Source organism: Peromyscus californicus, unplaced genomic scaffold (genome assembly GCF_007827085.1).
Source record: "Peromyscus californicus insignis strain IS unplaced genomic scaffold, ASM782708v3 Scaffold_25__1_contigs__length_3188244, whole genome shotgun sequence".
Taxonomy (NCBI): domain Eukaryota; kingdom Metazoa; phylum Chordata; class Mammalia; order Rodentia; family Cricetidae; genus Peromyscus; species Peromyscus californicus.
Window position 1 is genome coordinate 1,250,347 of NW_026294536.1, and position 24,461 is coordinate 1,274,807.

General features: G+C 41.2%; 1 protein-coding gene across 3 annotated transcripts in view; it reads left to right on the top strand.

Annotated features, from left to right (window-relative positions):
• The window catches only part of Lpp (LIM domain containing preferred translocation partner in lipoma), a 615,165-nt gene that overhangs the window by 488,173 nt on the left and 102,531 nt on the right, over nucleotides 1-24,461 (top strand). For all 3 annotated transcript variants that reach the window (XM_052753866.1, XM_052753868.1, XM_052753867.1), the window contains exon 9: nucleotides 19,809-19,978. In XM_052753866.1, coding sequence (XP_052609826.1) covers nucleotides 19,809-19,978 — 170 coding nt within the window. The remainder of the gene's footprint in view (nucleotides 1-19,808; nucleotides 19,979-24,461) is intronic.

The following is a 24,461-nucleotide window of genomic DNA, read 5'->3' on the forward strand; positions in this document are numbered from 1 at the left end:
AGGCAGTTGTGAGTTGTCTGATGTGGGTGTTGGGAACCAAACTTCAGTTGTCTGGAAGAGCAATAAAGCACTCTTAACCAGTGAGCCAACTTTCCAGTCCCCGTATTTGTTTTTTTTTTTTCTTATGAAGTTGTATTCAATTTATTCCTTGCCCTGACATCAGTAAGGCTTACTTCCTATAAATCAAGTAATAATGTACCTTGCAACTCTTGCTATTGAAAACATTATCTGGTAGAAATGTCAAACTCCTTTCTTAAAAATTGCTGTCTTGTTATTTTTAAATACCTTTCAGAAATGATGACTTTCCCCCTGTGCATATTGATTTGAATTCTTTGTGATACCAGGCATTGACTGAGATCCCCATGAAGTACATAAGTAAATGAACAGTTTGTATTGTAAGCTTATAACTCCAAAGCTAGTGGTTGATATTAGCCAGCTACATGTTTATCTTTAGCACACACTGAATTAACTTGATTGCCTGTTAAAATGTCTATAGTAATTTGATGAAGGGAGAAGTTATATATGCTTTGGGGATAGGAAGAAGGGCTTCATGAACAACCCAATGAAGAATGACCAAAGCTGTAAACAGGTGCCCTGCTTTGCTTCCTGTTGCTCTGATAAAGACCGTGACCATGACCAAAAGCTACATGGGGAAGGGAGAGTTTGTTTGATCATAAAGTTCCACTGAGGGAAGTCAGGGCAGGAACTCAGGCAGGACAAGAACCTGGAGGCAGACACCAAAACAGAGGCCCTGGAAGGATGCTGCTTACTGGCTTAATCCCTGTGGTTTGCTCAACCCTGCCTTTTTAGACAGCTCAAGACCACCTGTACAAGGAAGGCACCACCCACAGAGGGCTGGGCCCTCCTACATTGGTCACGTATCAAGAAATGATACAGAGTTGTCTGCAGGCCAAGGTGATGGAGGCATTTTCTCAGTTGAGAGGCCATCAAGAAAATACTGTATCTTATGCTCTGCTACATTTATATTTTCCATTAAAGCATAATGATTCAAATCAAATACCCTATATCAGTTTTAACAAAAAAAATACATTTAATTGTGTGTCTATTCTTCCACATTAATCCACTATGAAAATTTTTTTCACTGCATTAGAGAAGGTATATTTCCTTATTAATAAAGAACATCATTATAAAAAGAGTGCTTATAATTTAAGACCACATAACTTACTTAAAATATTTCAGGCACAGTTAATAATAAGAATGAAAAGTAAAGCTGAGCTCATATGATGGGGACCATTTCAAATCTTTTTCTTCTAGTTGTCATTAGACAGTTAAACATGCATGATGTACTCAGCAGGATGTGGGATTCATAGCTTTCTGGGGTGACCCATGAAAGATGACATCATCATAACAAAATGCTTTTCAGTTTTAGTGAGTGTAAGTTACAAACTGATTCGGCATTTCCCACCACTAGAAAAATAGTATGGTATTGCTGAACACACCTACTTATGTCATTGAACATGGAAATGTAAAGCTGATGGCCACCTCGAAGTTTTGCCCCTCCTGACTAGTATTCTTGGCGCTGGGAGGTACTTTACATGCTACTGGAAGAGAAGTAATCATCAGTGTCAGCCAACTACAAACCCTGTGACCTACACCAATGACCTGCCTGCAAGATGTAAGGTGCCATAGTGGCACAAATGTTATGGGGTAACCAACAACTTTCTCATTGAGTTTAAGGCCCACTCCATGAGGTCGAACCTGACACTGCTAAAGTGGCCAAGAACCTGAGACTAGATAGATCACAGGCCCTCGGAAAAGACAACTATATTCTGCCAAAGGAACATAGCAGTATAATGACTTCTGATTATGTTTTGCTATACTCATGGATCGGCATATCAATCTTGTTTTTTTCTTTTTTTCTTTTTGTTTTTTTGAGACAGGGTTTCTCTGTGAAACAGTCCTGGCTCTCCTGGTACTTACTCTGTATACCAGGCTGCCCTCAAGCTCACAGAGATCCACTTGCCTCTGCCTCCCAAGTGCTGGGATTACAGGCATGTACCACCACTGCACTGCACATCACTCAGTCTTAATCAGAGACCCGTCTTCTTGCAATAAATGGTAATTGACATACAGACCAACAACAACTTGAGAGTGTGCAGAAGGTGAATTTCTCAATCACTCAGTCCTAAGTGGGATGTTTTTATCAAACCCTTTCCCTCAAGTCACAGGAATGTATTCAGAAGAAAAGGCAGAAGGATTGTTAAAGCCAGAGGCAGTGGACCACTCTTAGGTAGCAGTTTCTCCCAAGCCCAATAGGCCTGATGCATGTATGAACTCTCAGAGACTGTGACAGCACACACGAGACTTACAGAAGTTCAAACCATACAGAGTCCCAGCACAAAGACCAGAAAGTGGACACACAGTTCCTCCCCTAACCAAGAAACTATTTGTAATTGATACCAGCTAGGAGAGGAAAATTAGTCCAATTAAGTGTCACTGGGTACATCAACCAGCATCCAAGGCAGGACCATGCTTGGGAGTAGTTGGCCAACACAAAATCACCTCTGAATCTTTTATGTGCTTTTTTTGGTTTGGTAAGTTGAGTAGGTAGGGATGTGGGGAGGATCTTGAAAGAGTTGAGGATGGGAGGAATATGATCAAAATATATTGTATGAAAAAAAACTTAAGCTAAAGAAAATAGTGTGGTTTTTTTATGTTTGTTTAATATAAAAATGAAGCACTAATTCTTATCTACTGATAAATTATAAAATCTGTTGCTGATCCTTTGTCCATACACAATTATATTTAGGAAAGAAACAGATTTGAGAAAAAACAACCTCATAAGGATACACTGACAGATGCCCTTCTGGAGAGAAGTATTACATAATTAAATTTGAAACTTTTACAAAAGATTAATTTTTTTTTTGTTTTATACTATTTATATGTGCCTAAAGGGACACGTGCACCATGTGTGTGCCTAGTGCCTACAGAGGCCAGAAGGAGACATCGGGTCTCCTGTAACCAAGGTTGCAGACAGTCGTCAGCTGCCATGCTAGGAACAGAACACAGGTCCTCTTGGAAGAGCGACAAGGGCGATTCATCACTGAGACGTCTCTCCAGCCCCAATATGGTGGTTGGTTTTTTGTTTTGTTTTGTTTTGTTAGTTTTCATTTGTTTGAGCCAGGTCTCGCTGTTGTAGCTCTTACCTGTACGGAACTCATTATGAAAGTCAGGCTGACCTGGAACTCATGAGAAACACCTGCCTTTGCCTCCCAAGTGCTGGGATTAAAGGCATTTGTGACCACCACCTGCCAAGTTTGAAACTTTTACCTGTCTGTGCAAATCAATACTCCTGCCTCAGTTGTCTGTGCCTTACAGGAAATCTTGGTTTCAGACAGTTTACATCTTCTAGCATGCTGGACATGGGGATACATGTTTCCCCTACTTTTGAGGCTACGGCAACAATGTTACAAGTTCAATACCACCAGCCTGAACAACATAGCATCTCCTTGTCCCACTTTCCTTTTAGTGGAGGTAGAGGCTGACGACAAAACATCCTCCAACTCTGTTACTCTTGTCAAAATTGGTTGGAATGTTTGTATCCTTTTACATTCTAGAAGTGACTTGTCAATTCATATGGATAAAGCCCATAGGATTACTTATATAAATCAAATGAGAAGAATTGACACCTTAAAAAGACTTCCAAACATGAACATGATATATCTCTCCCTTGATGTAAGTGTTCTTTTATTTTGCTGGTGATGTTTTTTTTACTTTAAATTATAGAAGTCTTATGTGTATTTTGGATCAAAAACTGGATATAAAAGCCAAAATTATAAAGTTTTATGAAATTTTATGAAATACAAACTCCCAGAAAGTTCTTAAGAATTCAGGGCAGTAAAAGATTTAATATATGATATACTAAAAAGTCCACAAAAGAAAAAGATAAATTCCATTTCATCAACATTCTAGAAAGTAGGCATGGCATTTTAAGCCTGTAGTCCTGGGACATGGGAGGCTAAGACAAGAGGAACAGAAATTGCATCCCTATCAGCCTGGACTCTGTAAGAAGACCCTGTCCTCAAAAAGGGAAAAGCAGAAAATTCTAAAGTCTGTTTTCCAGGAGAAACCATTGAAAAATGAAATACCAAGCCATGCATCTAAAATACGCATGCATGCATCTAAAAAAATGTATGTGTCTAAACTATAGAAAGTGTTTTTATGACTCCATACAAACCAAAGGGGCACAATGTAAAAGTGGGCAAAAGATTTAGATGGATACTTTTCTGAAGAAACTAATAATCAACTGAAAATATACTCCATATCTGTGGTCTTCCAGGAGCAAATTCCTACGAAGTCCCTGCACGTGGGTTTAGGAACAAATTCAAGTGGAGGAGATTTGAAGCAGTTCACAGTCCCACGGGTGAACTGAGACACTTTCGTGTCTGGGATTCCCATGCACTGCTGGGAGGGCACAGTACAGTGGATCCTTTATAAACACCTCCGTCGTATCTTCAAAAATTAAGCACACATTCAGCACGACCCAGATTTTCTCCTAAGTGTTGGCCTAAAGCAAACCAAACCCCTTTCCACACAGACCTGCACACAACAGTTGATAGCAGCTTTGTTTGTGATAGAGAAGAGCTGGCAGAGTCCTCTCACCTACACCTCCATCTGTAGGTGAAGGGACGAACTGCATCATATTTACACAGTAAAACAGGACACATCTCTGATAGGAAAGAAGATGGTAATGTGCAAAAGAACAGAGGCTTGCTGAGGATAGGGAGCAGTAACAGTAGAAAGATGTAGGGCCGTAGAAGCGTGTTCTGGCTTGGGCATGGTGATAGCTATAGCCTTATACGGCTATTAAAAATAATCAAAATGCTCACTTAAAATGGACTCAGGTATTACATGTGCAATATGCTCAAAAGTATAGTATAGGAATTAAGATGACTTTCTACTCTTACAGAGGACCCAGCTGTGGTTCCTAACTCACACACTGAGTTGTTCACAGCCTCCTACTTCCAGTTCCAGGGGATCTAATGCCCTCTTCTGGCTTCTGGGGGCACCTGTACACACATGATTCACACACATGCAAAAAGACACACACACACAAATAAAATAAATTGTAAATTCTAGCTTATTTAAATAAATAGCATGAAGTCTATTTTTGTGGTGTATTTTGCAGAAAGCAGAAGCATATTTAAGTGAGGGTTATCAGTTTTGTGTCAGCGTGAACCATACTGCATAATGTCTTCATGTGCACACACCATTTGGGCCTTCGTTAGAAAAGAATAAGAACTTAATGACATTCATGAAGACGTTGTGAGCATGACCTGCTTTGAAATGTTTTTGTGTTTCCCTCGGATGTTTTAAGGTTTGCTTGCACAAACCTAACTGAACAGTTCACCTTGGTTACCTAAGTGAAGTCTCTTGATGAAACTGTTCCAGTCCCTTCTACGTGGGGTTTAAGAAGCCGACTCATTCTCCCTCTTCTGTTTTTTCTCCCTGTGCTTGGGATTGGGACCTTTCCTCTGCCTGAGTACACTCTTTTCATGAGAATTGCAAGAGTAACTTCAACTGTCATGAACAAGGTTGGGATCAAATGGAGGGATTCTGGTGACTCGTGGGTCAGGAAGGAGGCCGTAGGGATTGGTTGGTTATGCCCTGTTAAAGGCATGTGGTTAAAGAGGTCTTTGAGTGGAAATGGAGTCTGTGTTCTCCTTTTTCCTGTTTAAAGTTGATTTGAGTGGGTCTGTGAAGGGGAAAGTATGAAGACGTACTAGCCAGTAGAATATTGGCCTGCCACCTAGTCTGTGTGATACAGGTGAATCTGCTAGGTAAAGGGCACAGTGCACCTCACCTGTTTCTCCCTGAGAATCAGCCACTAAAGCACAGTAGGAGGGGATTGTCATGGCAATTCCAAAGCTGGAGGAGACTCTTAAATAATGGGATTCCCTATAACTTCCCTTGAGGCAGCATCCCACCTGTAAGATTCCCAGGCACTCTTCTCAACATCTCCAAAGGCCTGTCTAGCCTTCCTTCTGAAGAAAGGGCAAAAGGAAAGCCAGTCACACACAGGAATGCACTGAGTAGACGAATTTAAGTGACCAGTTTCCCATTCTGATTGTAGCCTCATTTAGGTACCTAAGCTGTTTTGAGGACCAGATTTCTATTTGAATCTGGTCAGGTCAGTCTTTTGTTTGGTGTGTGTGTGTGTGTGTGTGTGTGTGTGTGTGTGTGTGTGTGTGTGTGTGTGTGTGTGTGTGTTTCTCTCTCTTTGCCAACTCAACTATTGGAGCAATGAGAAGGCATTTGTACACTAGTAGGAACTGGATGATATAAAGCTTGTTTTCTCTCTCCAATACCATTCTTCATGGTGAGTTTTAATATTTTACTTCCAATTTTCGAACTACCACCATACACACAAGATCACAGTCATGAATATTCAGAAGTGTTCCTGCCTACATACGCACCCATTCTGTCTCAGGCAAAGGCACATAAACATGCACAAGTGAGGGGCCCTTAGTTATGCTCACCTCTCTGGTCACCCACAAAACTATGTCCACAGTGGGAATGTGGAAGCTGTCCCCCCACTTTGCCTTCTTTGTCCATTCAGTCTGTGCCCTTGTCCTTTGCATTTTGAAACACTTTTTAAATGACTCCCTCTTCCCCAACCACACTGCCAGCTGCTGGTACCAGCCTGTATAACTCGGCGTCATAGCAGCATGGTTTTTAGCATGTCACTAATGGGCAAGGGTTGGTTGTGTGTTAGTAAATGAGATTTAACTTTTCGGGGCCTCTCTGTCTTAGTCTGCAGATTAGAGAAGATAAGGTTTAGCTGGTAGGTGGGCGGATAAAAGGCAGAAAGCATTATTTCTCTTCCACTCCGATTTCCTCCGTTTGCAGGACTATCACAGTGGCTTATAAACTCATTTCTCAACCTCTTTCCTCCTCTGTAGTTCTTCCTCCAGTTCATGTCTGGAGATGTTATTAGAACGTGTATATAATCATGTATGGCTGTGGCTTAAAGTCACTTCTATCCATTTGGTAATTTTGGTATTGCTTAGTCTTCTGTAGAAAACCCTCCTTGGCCTGCCTTGGGTCCATGGCTGCAGCCCAGTCCCTCCCGTCTCCCACACCAGTAGGTCCTGACCGCTAGGTGCTCTCACTGGCTGCACGATGTGTTAAAGTCCTTTGTGCCTTCCATCTTTTCCCCTTATACTAAAGTTCCAACTTAGTTTTCAATGGGAATCCACTCTCTCCCTTCTAAGCCTTATCTGATTGGTTCCATAGGGAAGGCAGATGCCAGGCCCCATTCATCTTTATCTTCCTAGGGACTTCCAGTGCCTGATCTGTATAGTAATCACTTAACAGTTGTCCATTTGAGTGTATATAGTCTACGTTATCTATCCTGTCTACATGTCTTTAAGAGGGTTTGCTACATGCACAATAACTGTTCTGTTGAAATATTTTCAGTCTTCCTGGAGATTGAATGAGTGTTCCTCTATTCTTCTATGCATCTTTAGCAATCCTGTGTTCAAAGTTGTATTTTGAATGTAGTTTCTAGGAGGGTAGCAAAATGGAACATGTGGAACATGATTAGGGAGCTACATAGAAAGACCACAAGAGTCAGGTAAGAATGAAATTCTCTCCAAAACTGGGCTTGGGTTGTGCACAGGAAGCTGATCACACAGGGTTTAGCAAGGAGACGTAGGCTTTGAAAACTAAGTGGGAACTTCAGTATATGTGGAAAACGAGGGAAGTATTTCACCCACTTTACCAAGCCATGCAAGGCGGTTCCTGCTGTCTCTGTTAGGCTGCCACATAAATAGGTCAGTAAATATTTCATGCAAGTATAACTTTCATAGCTATTCTAAATAGTCTAGGATCTTTTGAATAAGAATTACTTAAAGTACATTGTTCAAGCTTTCTAACTCAGTAAATCTCTTACACAAACTTTTGGAGGTGGTAAGTTCCTCAAAAATTATTCTAAGGAAAACGATGGTATAAACAAGATAGATGGAGGGGCTCTCCACTCTTTCATGCATTTTGTCCTTGTCCCTGTACCACGTAGTAGGACTTCCCGGATTCTTGGGATTCATCCATCATTTTAGCAACACTGGGAAACCTCTAAATCTTCCTTGGTCACATACTAGCCTATAAAAGTGAGACTCTTTGTCTCTTTGGCCCGTGCTGGCCAAATGACCACCTTTCTGTGGATGAGAGAGCCAAGCCATGTCTTGGGATTCCCATCGCATTGCTCTTGTAGCTGCCCTTCGTGTTCCAGTTTCCCACATCCCGTGGATAGCATCTGAGGCTCTTAAAGTTTTCCTTACTAACCATCATCTCTCTCCTCCGAGACACCATCTCTCCCAGTTGTACCACCTGCAGCCAGCTAAATTATTCCTCAGTGTTTACACCTTCCGAGTATTTATAGACCGTCATCATGGCACTCCTTAGTCATCCTCCTGCCTCGTTGTGTTACATATATAGAGCTCTTTTAATCTTTCTACAAAGTCAGACTCTTCAGACTCTTAATCATTTGTACCATTCTCTCTCCGGTGCCTATAAGAGAACAGTTTGAATATATTCCAGATGGCAAAAAATAACCCCAACATGTTGTAACTAGGGGGAGAATAACACACTGAGGAGATGAAAGGAACAGTCTACAGGTTAATTAGTAGGACGGCCACAAATATGTGCACAGTTTGTTTCAGAAATAAAGCAAGCTGTATTTGTTGTAACTATCTCCACTTTGAACTCCGTCGAATGTTGACAATGCCAAACTGTGTTGACGGTCCAAATAGTCACTAAAGACCTTCACCTTTGCACTCCCGGTGTAACTCTTGCCCAAGATGAACTTCAAATAATATCACATAGTGATACAAGAAAACATTACTAGTTTCTCTGTAAGCGTTCACATGGTTTCTGAGCTTCATATAAGCTCAATAAGGGAGGACCTTTGATTTGGCTCTCTAGTTATTAGGCACATGGGTATTAGTCATCTTGTAAAATTAGCTGTGTTTACTGAACATGATAGCCTAAATATGGGAGCGACTTTGACATGAGAGGGATTGCTCAGAAGTAATTCACTAGCATCAATAGCACATAGCCATTTCCAGGTTTTCTTGTTTGTTTAATTTCATAATTTTCACAATTGTCTTGAAAATGCGGAGTCTTGAAAGGGCTATACAGACATTGCCACTGAGTGATTTTCTCTGTACCTTAGTCAGTCTTGATGTAATTCAGTTTATGTGCTTATCTTACAAAATGTATGTTGGAATAAAAAGCTGAAGTAGGAAGAAGTCCTTAAAACAACTCTTGATTCATGTATCTATTTTGTCGGTGATGGGGCTGGTTGGGGGGCATTGCTTACTGTGGGATGTTCTGTCATTTAGGAGGGTGGTAGCTGGCCAGGTATTCCAGTTCATACCATCACAATACACAGGAAGCATCAGCCAGCAGATCACTGTGACTTCCAGGCCAGCATTGTCTATGTAATGAGTTCCAAGCCAGCCAGGGCTACATAGTAAGACCCCATCTAAAGAAAGGAAAGAAAAACTGGAAACTGCTAGTTTGTTGCTCCGTTGCCGACCAAAACCAAACCAACTTGGGGGGCGCGGGGGGCAGTGCTTGTTTGCCTTACAGATTACAGTCCACCGCTGGGAAAAGCCCAGGCCAGAGTCTGAAGCCACAGCCAGGGAGGAATGCTACTCACTGGCTTGCTCGGCCACTGGTCTGCTCGGTTACTTTTCTCATATAGCCCAGGCCCACCTCCCCAGGGATGGCACTGCCCACAGTGGGCTGGGTCCTCCTCCATCAATCATTACTCAAGAAAAGGCCCCATAGGTGTGCCCACAGGCAAGTCTGACGGAGACAGTTCCTCCACAGGGACTTCCTCTTCTCAGACATGTGTGTGTATGTTTGTGTCACGATGGCAAAAACTGTCACAGAGAGGCAGCGGAGGGTGAGCCGGAAGCCAGCGCTCTTCTGTAGTTCCGGCTTTAAGTTCCTGTCTTGCGTTTCTGCCCTGGCTTCCTGTACACTATAAGGTGCAGTAAGCCCTTTCCTCCCCAAACTGCTCTTGGTCACATTGTTTACCATAGCCACAGAAAGCTGGAGAAGAGGATGTTATCAGCACAGGTCTGTGACTCCTAGGAAATGTTCCTTATCCCAAGGTCTCACATGGGTTCATAAAGTGTTCCTTCTGGCCCAACCAGGTCCTTCCTATAGAATTTCGATGCCTTTCTTCTGCAGGTCTCTCTCTCTCTGATATTCATTCAGATTGATCAGCCCTGGTGATTTCTTTCTGTTTTCTTCTACAAAGCATTTGTATGCAGCTCGGAAAATATGAGTGCCAGCGGAGTTCATTAGAATAGTTTTAAACTTTTATATTTACAACCAAGTGATTCTGCCAGTCGGAAGGTGGCAAAGAAGGACAACTATTTTCTCTCACATACAAAGCAAGATCGTGAAGGGACTTATTCTCTGAATGAAAGCGAAGGGGGAAATAGAAACCTTCTCATGTTTTATTCAAATGTTAACAAAGAAATTGAGAAGTGTGTTTCCTTAAAATCGACACCATTTTTATCCCAAATGTTCCGGTGAGTGATAGCGGGTGACGGCAAGCAGTCGCGGTTGGGAGAGCGTTTTCCAGGAGCGCAGTCCCGGTGGGAAGTATTACCTCCAAGTAATACACTAATCACTTTGAATCCTGCATATTTTCACATACTGTGTGCATACATACAGATATTAATAACTGTTCCCTAGACGTCACTTCAGCACTTGGAGAGCTCAGTGTTGCTAAGCAAGTGCCGGAGATGGAATCAGATACAGATGGCAGTGCGGCAAAGAGGATTTTGCAGAGACGCATGAGTGGAAAGGCTGAGGTCCGGAGACTCCATGCCTGTGAGTTCTGACACGGTCATCTTAGGTCAGCTCTGCGTGGCGTTATTTTACCCACTCCACTGTGAATACAAATGGCACCACTAGTGTTCTGAAGGCACTGGCCTCCTCAAAATCACCCCTACATTTCACTCAGTTTTACCATAGAAATTCCTACAATGTGGTCCCCTAATGGAAGCCCTAGATATATATGTACATTTTACTCTTGTGTATATGTTCCATCTCCATATTTATAACAATGTATCTTAGAGGAATTCATATTTTATAATACACATAAGTGTGTGTATATTGTATAGAAAGAAAAAGAGAGGGAAGGAGAGAGAGAGAGAGACTCTTCTCCATACTACCTTCAGATCTCTCAGACTAAGGTTGATATTCTTGTATTATATGGGGCTCCAGTAGGTGAAGTAACTTGCCTAAGGTCACAGGTCATATGTATGCTATATCTAGACCCAAACCCAATTCTTCTACCCAGAACCTTGCAAATACTCCATGTAATTTATGTTCATTTAAAGGAAAAGCGCAAAATGGGAACCCTTCCATCAAGTGACTACTCAACAACATTGTGGGAGACAGTTAGTTCACAGCAGCTGTGGCCAAACAGGGCCTGGAACCTGTGCTCGTGACTCAGAACTCCCTCCCAGACTGCCACCATCTCGCCAGTTTTCAGAACACAGCAGATAAGTCTGCAGCGTTCCAAACTGTTTCTGAGGAAAGTGAAACGGTCGTGCTGGCTCTGATGGTGCAAGAGCCTAACTTGTTCTGGAATCTTCCCTGTAGACTCAGCAGTGTTCCGGGTAATATTTATTTTTACAAAGAAACATTTTCATCATAGAGAGGGAGAAAGTACGCATGCTCAGGTAATTGCTCCTGATCGTACAAAGGCACTAATACGGGGTGTAGCATATTTGGGAGGGGTGTGCACAGCCTGCAAGAGCACCCAAGGGCCTGGATTTCAATCCTGGCTCTGCCATTGATTGCTGTGGAATCTTACTCAAGTCACGACCTCTCTCTTAACCTTTATTCTGTATTATAAATAAGCAAATTGAATGAGACAGTCAATGCTCTACACATTCTGGGCCTATCTGAATCCTCTCAGTAGCACGTTCTGGACATTTGGTCTCTAAATAGACAAGAAGACTAATTGACTTCCTACAGAGAGAGTGCCAGTTGAGACTGTCACCTGCCACTAGTCCTAGCCTTGCATGTAAGGGTCATATTAGCTGACTCATAGATCACTGTTTGATCACTCAAAGGTCAGCTTTGCTACCTACTTCCCAACCATTCATGAGCTTGTTCCATGCGAACTCCTTGGATAACTCATTGTCTTATGTAAAATTCCACATGAATCAGAAATTCAAAAGATTATACTTAAAACTTGCATTTTTGTCTTTTTTATGATTTTTAAGTTTGTATCTCCCCTTGGAGCAGGTACACTAAGGCAGAGATCTTTTAGTAGCCACACATTGTTATAGTCTGTTTTATGCTGCTATGATATAATAACTGAGACTATATAATTTGTAAAGAACAGAGTTTTCTTTATAGCTCCAGAGGATGGGGTTTCCAACATCAAGACACTGGCAAGGTTCTGTTGACTTGTCAAGGCCCCTGTGTCCTTCCCAGATGGTACCCAGTTAGTGTGTCATTCATTATACTGTGGCATGCTGCATAAAATCCCCTTAGAGGGCCTTGAGGGAGATACCCTTTGACCTTTTAATATGATTTAATATGATCATATTGGCTAAACCTGAGTATTGGAGAGGACATAGTCAATAAATAATAAGATATATCTAAGATAAAAAGGACTAATAAGGCAACTTTGAAGGAAATCAACCAGTAAGATAATTTCACAAAGTGTGTGGGGTTTTTTTTGTTTGTGTGTGTGTGTGTGTGTGTGTGTGTGTGTGTGTGTGTGTGTGTGTGTGTGTGTGTTCAGTGCTTACTTCCTTTTGTGAAATGGAATGTAAAAAAAACATTTTAGAAAACCTAATTGTTCTTAACAAGACGAGTCTCAGTTTTCCATCTGTAAAGAGTGCTTTCTTTCATCTATCCATGTCTACGTGTTTATTATAGGTCACATACACAGGGTCCACCTCATTTGTAGTATATTCTTTTGCTGGAGCTAATTTTGAGACATGAATTCAAATAGTCTTAAATCCCACCTTGAACACTTAGCCAGCTCCTTCCATAGGTCACTAAACTTTCTGGCATGTCAGTTCTTTCCTTGTTGGGATGAAGGTAGCTCTTGGAATTTTGCCTTAAAAGATTATTGAAGGTTCCACTGCATCGACGTATAAGAAAGTTTCTGAAGGCTGCAAGGCACTATATTAATGTAAGGAACACTTGTTGATGTCCTGAGCAGATCATGTTACAAGGTTCTGACACACACTACCTGCAAAGAAACACCCCCATAGTGTTAAACTAGAATATTTTCTACCACAAAATCTTAAAGTAAGAGGACTGATTTAACTTTTGAATGGAGCTAAGGGTAATTTAGAGTTTCATGATAGAAACCAGGGAATAAATTCAACCAGACCTCAAAAATAAAAATGTTCCAGTAGTGGTTGATACTATAGGTGTTAGTGTCAATTTTTCTGTTAACAGATCAACCATGAAATTGATGCTAAAGAGGATGGCTTCAGAATTAAAAGTGGGACTGCATCATACCTATGTGTAGAAATTAACTCGAGAAGAAACTTGCATTGGCCAAAAGACAGGCTAATCTTTTTTATTAAGTGTGTTCTGTGCTTCATGAACATTCTGTCAGGCCACTTGTGTTTAGGGATTTAAATTTCCAAAGTTAGTAGGTGGGCGGACTCTAACTAGACTCTAGACTACCTAGGCTCGGATTGAACTTTCAATACCGATCTCTCGGGCTGAGAATACGCAATCTGTCTATACTTTTTCTTCATCATAAGGGTAGAGCTATACATCTGACAGAGGATTAGTATCTAGAATATACAGCCAACTCAAAAAGCTAAATAATAAGAAATCAAATGACACAATCAGTAGGCTAATGCAATGAGCAGACAGTTCTCAAAAGTTAAATGTAAATGTACAATAAATGTGGAAAATGTTCAACCTCACTAGTCATCATAGAAATTCAAATTAAAACTCCAGTGGGATTCCATTTTACCTCCATCACAGTGGCAGTCATTAAGAAAACAAATCACAATGAGTGCTAGAGAAGATGTGAACAAGAAGGAGACGTCCTACAATGCTATCAAGAATGTAACCTGTTTCAGCCATTCTGAAAATGAGTACCGCAGTTTCTCAGATAACAATATGTGTAGAAATATTGTGTCTACCGTGACAGAGCTCTCCCACCTGTGGGGTACTCACCTCAAAGACTGTGCATATCACAGAGATCCTTGCATATTGATGGTTACTGTAGTGCTATTCACAGTTTACCTCAAGGACTGTAAGGCAGCATATCACATACATATTGATGGTTAGGGTAGCACTATTGACAACAGAGAATTTATGAAACGAACCTAGGTGTCAGTCAATAGAGGAGGAATAAAGTTGGGGCTGGAGAGATGGCCCCGGGGCTAAGAGCAGTGACTGCTAATCCAAGGGACCCTGGTTTGATTTCCAGCATCCACATGGTGACTCACAACCGTTGGCCCGCAACTCCACATCTAGGGGATACACCCTCTTCTGGTCTCCTCAGACACCAGGCACACCACGTGATGCACGGACATCCATGCAGACTAAACACCTATGTACATAAAAAATAAATAAGTGAATTAAAAAACAAGTACGACTTGAACAATGGCTATCAATAGAATTGCTAATGCAGAAGAGTGAAGAATCTCACTCTCACAGCGCCCCACCACTACACAAAGAACTATGGGCAACTAGTGAATGCTGGGAGTCGGGCAACTGCCAGCCTCTCTCAGGATGGGCCCCTGATTGGTTATCCAGTACCAAGTGGTCAGCCCTGAAACCACATACACACAAACAAAAATGGACACAAGATGATATGCACGTGCGTGTGTGTGTGTGTGTGTGTGTGTGTGTCTAAAACAATAAAAGAGAAAAAGAGGATATCAGTTTGAGAGTGGGGTAGGCCAGGGAGGGACTGGAGGCAGGAAAGGGATGGGGAAGTAGGATAATTATATTTTAATTAAAATGTACAATTAACTAATTAATGTTTTTAAAAATGAAAAAGAAAGCAGGCTATGGGGAGCAAAGCCAGTAAGCAGCATTCCTCTATGGCCCATGTTTCACTTAAAAAAAAAGAAGAAGAAGAATGAAGTAATGATTTGTAGGAAAATCAATACAACTGGAGATAATTTTATCAAGCTAATTAATTCTCTGAAAGACATTTCATGTTTTTTTTTTTAACTTTTGGTTCCTAGATTTTACATACATACATACATACATGTACACATACATATACACAGCCAAAATAGAAATAAAACTGTCTGGGATAGCTGTCTTTGGGTTACTATAGCTTTGATAAAACCTCATGACCAAAAACAACTTGGGGAGGAAAGGGTTTATTTTGCTTACACTTCCGAATCAGAGTTCATCACTGAAGGAAATCAGGACAGGAACTGAAGCAGGGCAGGAACCTGGAGGCAGGAGCTGATGCAGAGGCCATGGAAGGTTGCTGCATACTGGCGTGTTCTTTGTAGCTTAGTCAACCTGCTTTGTTATAAAACCCAGGACCACCAGCGCAGGGGTAGCGACATCCACAGTGGGATGGGCCCTCCTTCATCAATCACTAATTGAGAAAATTCTCCACCAGAGCATGATCCAGTGAAGGAATTTTCTCAATCAATGTTCCTTCCACTCAGACCATGCCTTATGTCAAGCTGACATAAAACTAGCCAGCCCAATAACAAAGGGACTAACAAGAGGGGATAAGGGCTGGAAAGGGGAGGGTAGCAGAGTGTGAGGAACAGAGCAGAGTCCTTACACACTTTCTGGAAAATGCCCTTTGCATACAGTGATTATTAGGAAAGTGTTTTTACGTAAAATTCTGTTTGCAAGTTATAAAGTAAACACAAACTCCAAGCATGAAAGTAATTCTGGATACTCATAACCTGTACTTGCTCAGCCTGTTGGTCTTCCTAGACTTCCACTCTCTACTGACATCTTGCCTATTATCCATTTGAAATCCAATCTGGCCATCCAAGTTTAGCCCAATTATTAAGACTCCCGTAAGGCCTTTCTGTTTGTAGTAGTAAGACAACCATGGGTTTCAGAACAATGTGGAAGCCCTTGCAGTGTCCCAGGATAAGGAAACCTGATTTACATCATTGGTTTCATCAACATTAAGGAAGTCGCTGCCCATGGGAAAGAGGAGAAGGGTGCACAGGACCCGAAGCTGGCCACAGGCATTAATAATATATAAAAAACTTTCGGTATGTGTGTAGGCTCTTGGTCCTCCGCCCTTGCTTGATTTGATTTGCTAAGCATTGCTTAGAAGCCCTGTGTGCTGGCCGGGGGTCACAGCCCCTGCTTCCTGGGGCCTACTCAACTGTGCTTCCTTCATGCCCTGATGCCTTGAAGCCTGTCAACATTCCTCTGGCCTTACCTATTAAAAGCACTGAGACTTTTGTCTAAAAGATGGGCGTCACGGTTGTAGTGTGCTTTCGCTAAGGTATAGCCTAAGTCCCACGGGGAGCTAGGATACCCTAGGCTTCAGGTGCTCGCCTTGCACTCTCAATACCCTCTCCAAGGAACAGTTTGTACATTTTTGTTAATGTAAAGGGGGAACATTTGGGCACCTTTTCTCTGTTGCTGGTCTGTAGAGCTATTTTTAACTTTTGTTCTTTGCTGTTTTTTTTTTTTTTACTGTGCCTGTGAATCGTCAGGTGCCAGACTGGCTGCCCTTGAGGCTGGTGTCCCTAATTTATCCCAAGAACAGGAAAAATACAGGGGGTAACAGAACTGGTCATGTCTGGGTCCAGCACATTAGCCTGACCTACTCTGGAAGAATATTCCCCAGACATAAAGAGGGAATTGTTTCTGGGAATGCAGGCCATCTGCTTTGTGGCGAGCAGACAAAACTTTGTGCCATCACCAAGCACTACAGTGTTTTGCCTCCAGTAAGCCACAGATATTCATCCTTTCTGTGGAAAAAGCTGCAGTGTTTTTTTGTCTTCAACCTCTACCTGTCAACATTCGGTGCTTTAAGGTCGAATTCAGTTGCCTGTTACCTCAGGAACCTCTTCCAGAGTATTCTTGGAGGTGATTTCCCTTGCACATTTCTATAGCACTTTTTCCTACAGCACGCCGCACATGTTGTCATGGATTGTTGGACACATGAGGTGTCATAGTCACAGTAAGAAGCACAGATGGTGACTAGTCCACTTCTTCCTGTCACACCAAAGCAGACTGTCGTACTGGACAAAGAGCAGACCCTTGGAGTGTCCGCTCGGTAGATTGAAAACTGAAACTTTCCTTTCCAGAGCAGGCTTTTCCTGTAAGCTAGTGATTAAAGGTGTTCCAGACCGAGGATATGTCCAGCTCTGCCGATGCCTTATAGGCTCGGGCTCTATGTCATAGACTGCACTTTGAACATACATGGTCAAAACCCAATCAGCTACTTTTGCTGCCGAGCCAGCCACCGTGGGCATCACATGATCCCATCTTTATTTTGGCAAAGTATACTTCTTAGATCCTATGTGCTTCTCAGCATTCTATTAAGTGATCCTTTTGACTTACAGAAAGAAAAAGTTAATATAGAAAAATAAGTGTGTTATTTATATTATATTATATTTATACTTATATTTAATTTATATTATAAAATTATACTTCTCATGGGAATTCAGTGGGTTCTTAATAATATTTACATGGATTGATCTCTTTGCCCCACCCCTCCATATGTTTTCTACAATCAACTGTCATTTGTTAGCAAGAAATTCTCAGATGTATATCATCAATTTTCAAACAGAGCATACTCAGTTTTATAGTAAACCAGTAAGGTTTGGAAAAGGGGTATTGTTGTTTTCAGCATAATCACAAAAATGGTACCAAATGAAATTAATTTTCTTACTATTAGCAGAAAAGGTACATGAATTTAAAGGAGCATTTCTAATTCTGTGTCTAATACTAAAAAATAAGTGTAATGTAACTCTTGGATAGAAGTTTATTTGAAAACAACTACAAACCATATAACAAATATCATAATTGTATTAAATATAAAAAAATACAACATAAATTTCACAACATGGAAATTTCACAATAATACAACTGTAGCAGAGGCAGTCCATTTTTTTAAACTTGAACTCTTCCCAGTGTTTGATTGATGATACTTCAAGTTTGTTTGTTTAATTTTTTAAAGATGTGCTCCAATCCTGCAACAGAATACAAAGGAATATTTCCAGAACCAAGTGCAATCAGAGAGAAATATATTTACCTCTTCTTAGTGAAACATTTACCCCTCCCAGTTCTGAGTGTGAAGTGGCTTGTCAGTCCAATGTGATGGGGTGCTGAAAGCCTTCTCCAGTGCGAAGTCATTCCATAATGCTCCATAATGCCAAATCTGCACTGATGTTCATACAGAGCTCAGAACGGGCAATGGAGCCGTGGGGTTGGAGTAGGCAATACTCAAGGCTGCTTGGGCATGAAGTTATTTAAATATTTTCTGTAACTTAACTTTCCTCATCTTTAGAGTAAGAATAATAGTAATATGTCCACATAGAGTGTCATGAATAAGAAATGAGCTGATAGAAGAGTTTCAAGAAAATGTCAGCCATCCACGAAGCTAGTCTATGCACAAAAGCCTACAGGTGCTTATTGATGTTCCCAGTTGCCTCTGGTTACCTAGTTGGGTCTTGTTTCTGCCTAGTAGACATGAACTGAAGGGGTCAAGGTGGCTGTGGCCCTCGCAATCCCAGGGTATTGAGATACAGAGCCTCTCACTCGAGCTAATCCCATCCACCCCCTTCTTTATTAATTTTTCTTCTTTCTGGTCCTGTAGTTTTAATTCATGATCCTAGACATACTAAGCAAATGCTCTATCACTGAAGTACACCTAGTCCTAAAAATTTTATCCTAAATTATATTCTATGACTGTTAGAATGCTAATATGTTCTTTAAAATATAACCTGATGGACATACAGCTGTGTCAGCTTTCTTAAGCAGTTTAAGAATGCTGTAGCTTCACAGAACAATGGACAGACAGTGAGATCCAGGGCCTAAGGAACTCCCAACCCTATACATTAAGTGGAACCATTACATGATGTTCAAGCTAAGACTGAGAGGTGGTGCTGACTGGAGTCTAGGATCTTAGATGGTGCATGAGTGTATGAGATGAGCCTCGCTTCCTGAACCCGGAGATCAGAACTAGGATCATGGGCAGCAGTCAGAGTGGGGCTACATTAGTGACTCCACAGAAGAAAGCTTTCTAACAGCCTCAGTGCTCCGGAAATAGAGGTGTGTACCTACCACGTGATCTGGCCATCACTGAGGGCCAACTACAGAGGATTGACAACCAGGACTAGAAAAAGAAATGAAGCGCACACGCTGACTGATGTGCAGACTCTCCAGGGACAAAGGCTTGCCGGAAGTGTTCTGTTCAGTAGATTGTCCTTTCAGTCCCAACATCCTGAGTCCTGCGCTTACATGTATGTGATTAGAGGCCGTGCCCTGGACTCAGCATCAAGCGTGTGTTTTCCTCCATCACTCTCTCAGGAGCCTTAGCTGTCTGCCCAGTTGACTCAGGTAGACTCCTGCTATTCCAGAGGAGACTGTGTTGGGCTTGCTAGTTAGTGTGGTGATGGCAGTGGAGACTGTGTGGTGAGCTTGCTAGTTAGTGTGGTGATGGCAGTGGAGACCGCAGTGAGTTTGCTGGTTAGTGTAGTAATGCCAATAGTGCTGTGTCTCCAGCGGCTACAGGTTGAACCTGCTGTCTCTCTCATCTCGGTTTCCTTGGGAGGATCTTGGAATTCCTTTGTAACAAGCAACCCTTTATCTTCCAGGCCGCTGTGCTCGCTGTGGGGAGAACGTGGTTGGGGAAGGGACAGGATGCACTGCCATGGATCAGGTCTTCCACGTGGACTGCTTCACCTGCATCGTCTGTAACAACAAGCTCCGAGGACAGCCTTTCTATGCCGTGGAGAAGAAGGCCTACTGTGAGCCCTGCTACATTGTAAGTCCTCACATTGGGTCTTCCTCTGCTCTGCCTTTGACCAAATACCGGTCGCCGTCAGTTCTTTGAACTTGAAAAGATGTGTACATATGTAAATTGTCACCCTGTATCTTTTTTTCTATATAGTTAGCATCACATGAGGTTAGAAAATTGTGTTGGGAGAATGCTGCCTTTCAATTTGAGGTCTGCCAGCAAGGTTTTTCTGGCCTGTGGTTTTCATGCTTGTATGTAGAAACAATATATTCTCTGTGGTGTATACGAAGGGTTCCTCATTGGCAGAGTCCTAGCTCCTGTTACACAGTCTCATTCAGCATTTGAAGTCCCAGGACTTTGGGGAAGAGGAGTTAGCAGATGACTGAAATTGTCAGTGGTCTTCCAAACTTCTGGACTAAATATCTCTACAGAATCATTTTTACCTCCCCAACCCCCCAGGTTGTCTATGATGTAGAGAAGCTCTTTGCTATAGATTACCTTGAAGTATCTAAATGGTTTTCTGTTTTAAAAGAATAAAGCTATTTTTGAGTAGCATAGCTTAGAAAATAAGCCACATTTATCAGTATTTTACATGGTTCCTTAATCTACTAAGCTACCTTCTGATACTATAGTTTGATGAATAAGAAACCTATTTCCTGTCCAAAGTAATTTTTTTTTTACTATCTCTTTTTGGCTTTGATCTATCTGCAGAACATATTCATGGGATAAGTAGTACCTTTTGCAAACCTTTGAAATAGTCATGGTTGGCTCCTCTGCCAAGGCATTCCAACCATAGGGAGAAGGTACAGGGACTCAGAAATTTGCATCTCCCTGGAGTTCAGTTATTGTCATTTCTGCCTTGGTTGGTGTCTTAATTAGGGTTACTCTTGCCATGACAAAACAACGTGACTAAAAGCAGCTTGGGGAGAAAAGGGTTTATTTCGGCTTATATTTCCAACACTGAAGGAAGTCAGGGCAGGAACATGGAAGCAGGAGCTGATACAAAGGCCATGCTACTTACTGGCTTGCTCCCCAAGGCTCACTCAGCCTGCTTTCTTATGGAACCTGGGACCACCAGCTCATGATGGCCCCACCCACAATGGGCTAGGCCCTCCCCTCTTAATCACTAAGTAAGAAAATACCCCACAGGCTTGCCTACAGCCCAGTCTTATAGAGACAGTTACTTAATTGAGATCCTCTCTTCTTCAGTCACTCTAGCTTGTATCAAGTTGACATAAAACTAGCCAGCACAGTTGGTAACAATATTCTGAAAAATTTAGCTTATTGAAACACAGGGGCGTGTAGCACAGAGCTCAGTTTTCCATGACTGAAATTTTATATAATCATATAATATTGCGTTGTATCTTTAAGGTTCGATTTTATTTTGTTTTGTCTCCAGGAGCAACTTAAACACATGTAATATCATTATAATGTCATCAGCTAATAGACCTGGGAGGAAAAAAAAAGAGAAGAAACCATTTTAAGGTCCCTTGCCTAGCTGCTGATGTTGGAAGTGAGAATAGAGATACAGGAGAAAGGTAGCTTCCTTCTTAGCATCGGACACAGAGCCAGGACTGCACGAGTCACGTGTCCTCCTGGTCCTGTGATTTGGGGAATACTGGTTGTATTTAGTTATTCAGACTGTAAATTCCCTGTTGTTCTGGAAGCAGCATTGTCCACATAAGATAACGTCCACTCCACAAAAATCCCACCTCTTAGTTCATTCAGTTCAAGTACCACCCTTTGAAATCTTGGTTGAGAAGAGAAAGGCCTCTTATAAGTCTGACCTCTTTTAAGTGGGCTGCACTTTCTAATGACTCAGGCCACCGTTGTGAAATCGTTTTTATTGCTGCAAGTTTTAGCAGCAACATCAGCAAACCCTGTAGAGTCATCTAGCCGTCTTCTTACACGGAGCAGTTACTTTTTTATAGCTCCTGTTTGATCCCTTTTTAACTGTGACTCTGACTGTTGCTATTCTAACAATGCTTTTGTGGAAGCCTTCTCCAGCTGTTTATTTTCATGCTTTGTCAGCAAAAGTCTTACAATACTGAGAAACTGTGTAACAGTATGCAAAGAACATGAGTTTGAAATGGGTTCAGTCAAAGCTTTCCATCTTGGGCAAGTTACTTGATCTTTCTGAGCCTCAGTTTTTCTCATCTATGTAATGGAAATGATGGCACTATCTTTCCATAAGACTCCTAAAGATGTGATGAGGCAATCTTTGTAAGCACCCTTGGTCTACTCAGGAAAAGTTATTGAACTTAATTTATTGAAAAACATTTGAGCTTAGTTATAATTAGATTTGGGGACCTATTTACCATTGCTGATGTGTGCAGTCAGACTCAGACTCACTTTGCTCTAGGAAGCCATTTTCCTTCTTGGATATGCCTATCTTCTTTTTTTTTCCCCTTAATGTTTGCTTTCCAGGGTGAGTAACAAGACTCCAATTTCATATTTTTAATCATTTTCTATAGTGCGACGGCTCAGAATGCAGACTCTGTTGCAAGGATAAGATATCTGAGATTATTTAGGATGCTGGAACTCTGTGCTCGGGTTGCATATCGTGCACTGCACTCACAGCAAGGAAGACTATCTGGGAGATATTTAATCATACACTTGGAGGAGCTGTGTGAATACAGATAATGAAGAACCTTACTATCTCTTCGGTGATTTCTCCCCATCATAAGAACCTGTAATCGGGGTCCTTTAATGACATCTTTCCATAGCTACTCAGAAAGATAATTGAAGTCTTATCAAAATTTGCTTCCACTTTACTCAAAGACCTCCTGTCCGGAATTGATTCCAGAGTTCAACACAGGCCTTGTGCCCTCGAAAATATTAGCACTTCAACTTCTACTAAACTTTCATGGTTCTAATAAGCTGCATGCTGAGCATACAGAGAGAATAGAGAAAGAGGAAGAAGCATTAGAACACGCTTACATTAAAGGTAGACTTAGTAAAAAGGACAGCATAAGGGCTGTGCATCTCTCTCCAGGAGCTAAAGTTCTAGAATCAGAGATACTGTCCCCGTGATCCAGCCAAAGAGCCTCTTGTCACACTGCTGGACACAAGTGTCCCAATGAAATCATGAACAAAGCCAAGAAAATTAAGTCCCCTGGGTACCAGTTAGTGGGACTTTCTTTTCTTTTTGTTTTGTTTGTTGTTAGTGTTTTTACTTAATTGATGGACTAGGAACATCGAAGGCAGGGGCTTAGTTAATTATTTCTATATAAGGACCAGCCACTCATGTCTGAATCTTGATCCAGGAGTGAGGCCTGTAAAACAAAAATTAAATTTCTTCCTAATTGGTTATTGATAAGCCTATAATCACATTTAAATTTAATATTTGTATACTCTGACATTAAATGTCCAGTAATAGCTTCATACTTGGTTTTTCACATTAGTATAGTCCTAAGGTCTCTTGGATTCTTAACTCTTTGTGCACCAGCATCTGTGACTAGACAGATTTGATTCGGTGTGGTATTGTAGCACTCTTCACATGTATTTCACTTGTTTTCTATGTATTAACCCGATATGAATATGTGTACAATGTGCCTTGGTGGTAATCTTCACTTTTAGCCTCTAACCTGTTTAGGTTTACATTATGTTTGTGAACTACATTTTCATGCAAAATACATTTCCCAGTCTTTTGTCGTTGCAATATGCTTAGAGAACATTGAGTGAAATATTTATATCATTCAAATTACTTAGCATATGTTTTTAATTTAGATTATCAACTCAGATATGATGTAGTACTGAAGGCATTGGCTTTGCCTTCCTTGAGTTCTGGGTTTTGACCCAGAACTCATGACACAGAGCTGTACTGCCTCGACTTTGTAGGTGCTGGGATATGCCACCACATCTAGCACCTTGAAGTGTTTCTTTAGAAAACTGTTTCTGGTTGACAAGACCATTGCAAACAATGAGTTCATATATTAAACTACGTGCTATTTCCTGTTAGATAGATTTATCCATTAGAGTCAATGTGATAAGTACACTATGTCCTAGTTATTTTAATTGATGCTTGTATTGTTAATAGTAAAGTCAATAGATCTTGTAAATGATCAGTTTTGGTTATTCTTATAGTTTTGAATAAATAAACAGATTAAAATTAAGAGCACTAAAACTTTACTGGGAAGTAAAACGATTTAAATAGAATCTATCTATCTTGGTCCTAGCTCTCGGATTATGGCATTGGGTACATTATTTACCTTCGAAGTACCAGAGTGCTCTGTTTTATAAAGTTATATATTTAGATAATTCCTTAATGTCATAGATAAGGAGTGAGCAGGTGTGTTACTTTTTTGTATCATGAAACTGATGGACATATAAGGAATAGATCTGATGAGTGACCATATCATTGTGATGTGATAGAGAAGCTGTAGCACACAATGGGGCATGTCTTAGCTGCTGTTGCTATAGAAATGTTGAGAGTAATTGGCTTCATAAGAGGAACATAAGGGCACATGAGGAGATTGGTGCTTTGCTTACAGCCATTTGTGTCTCTACG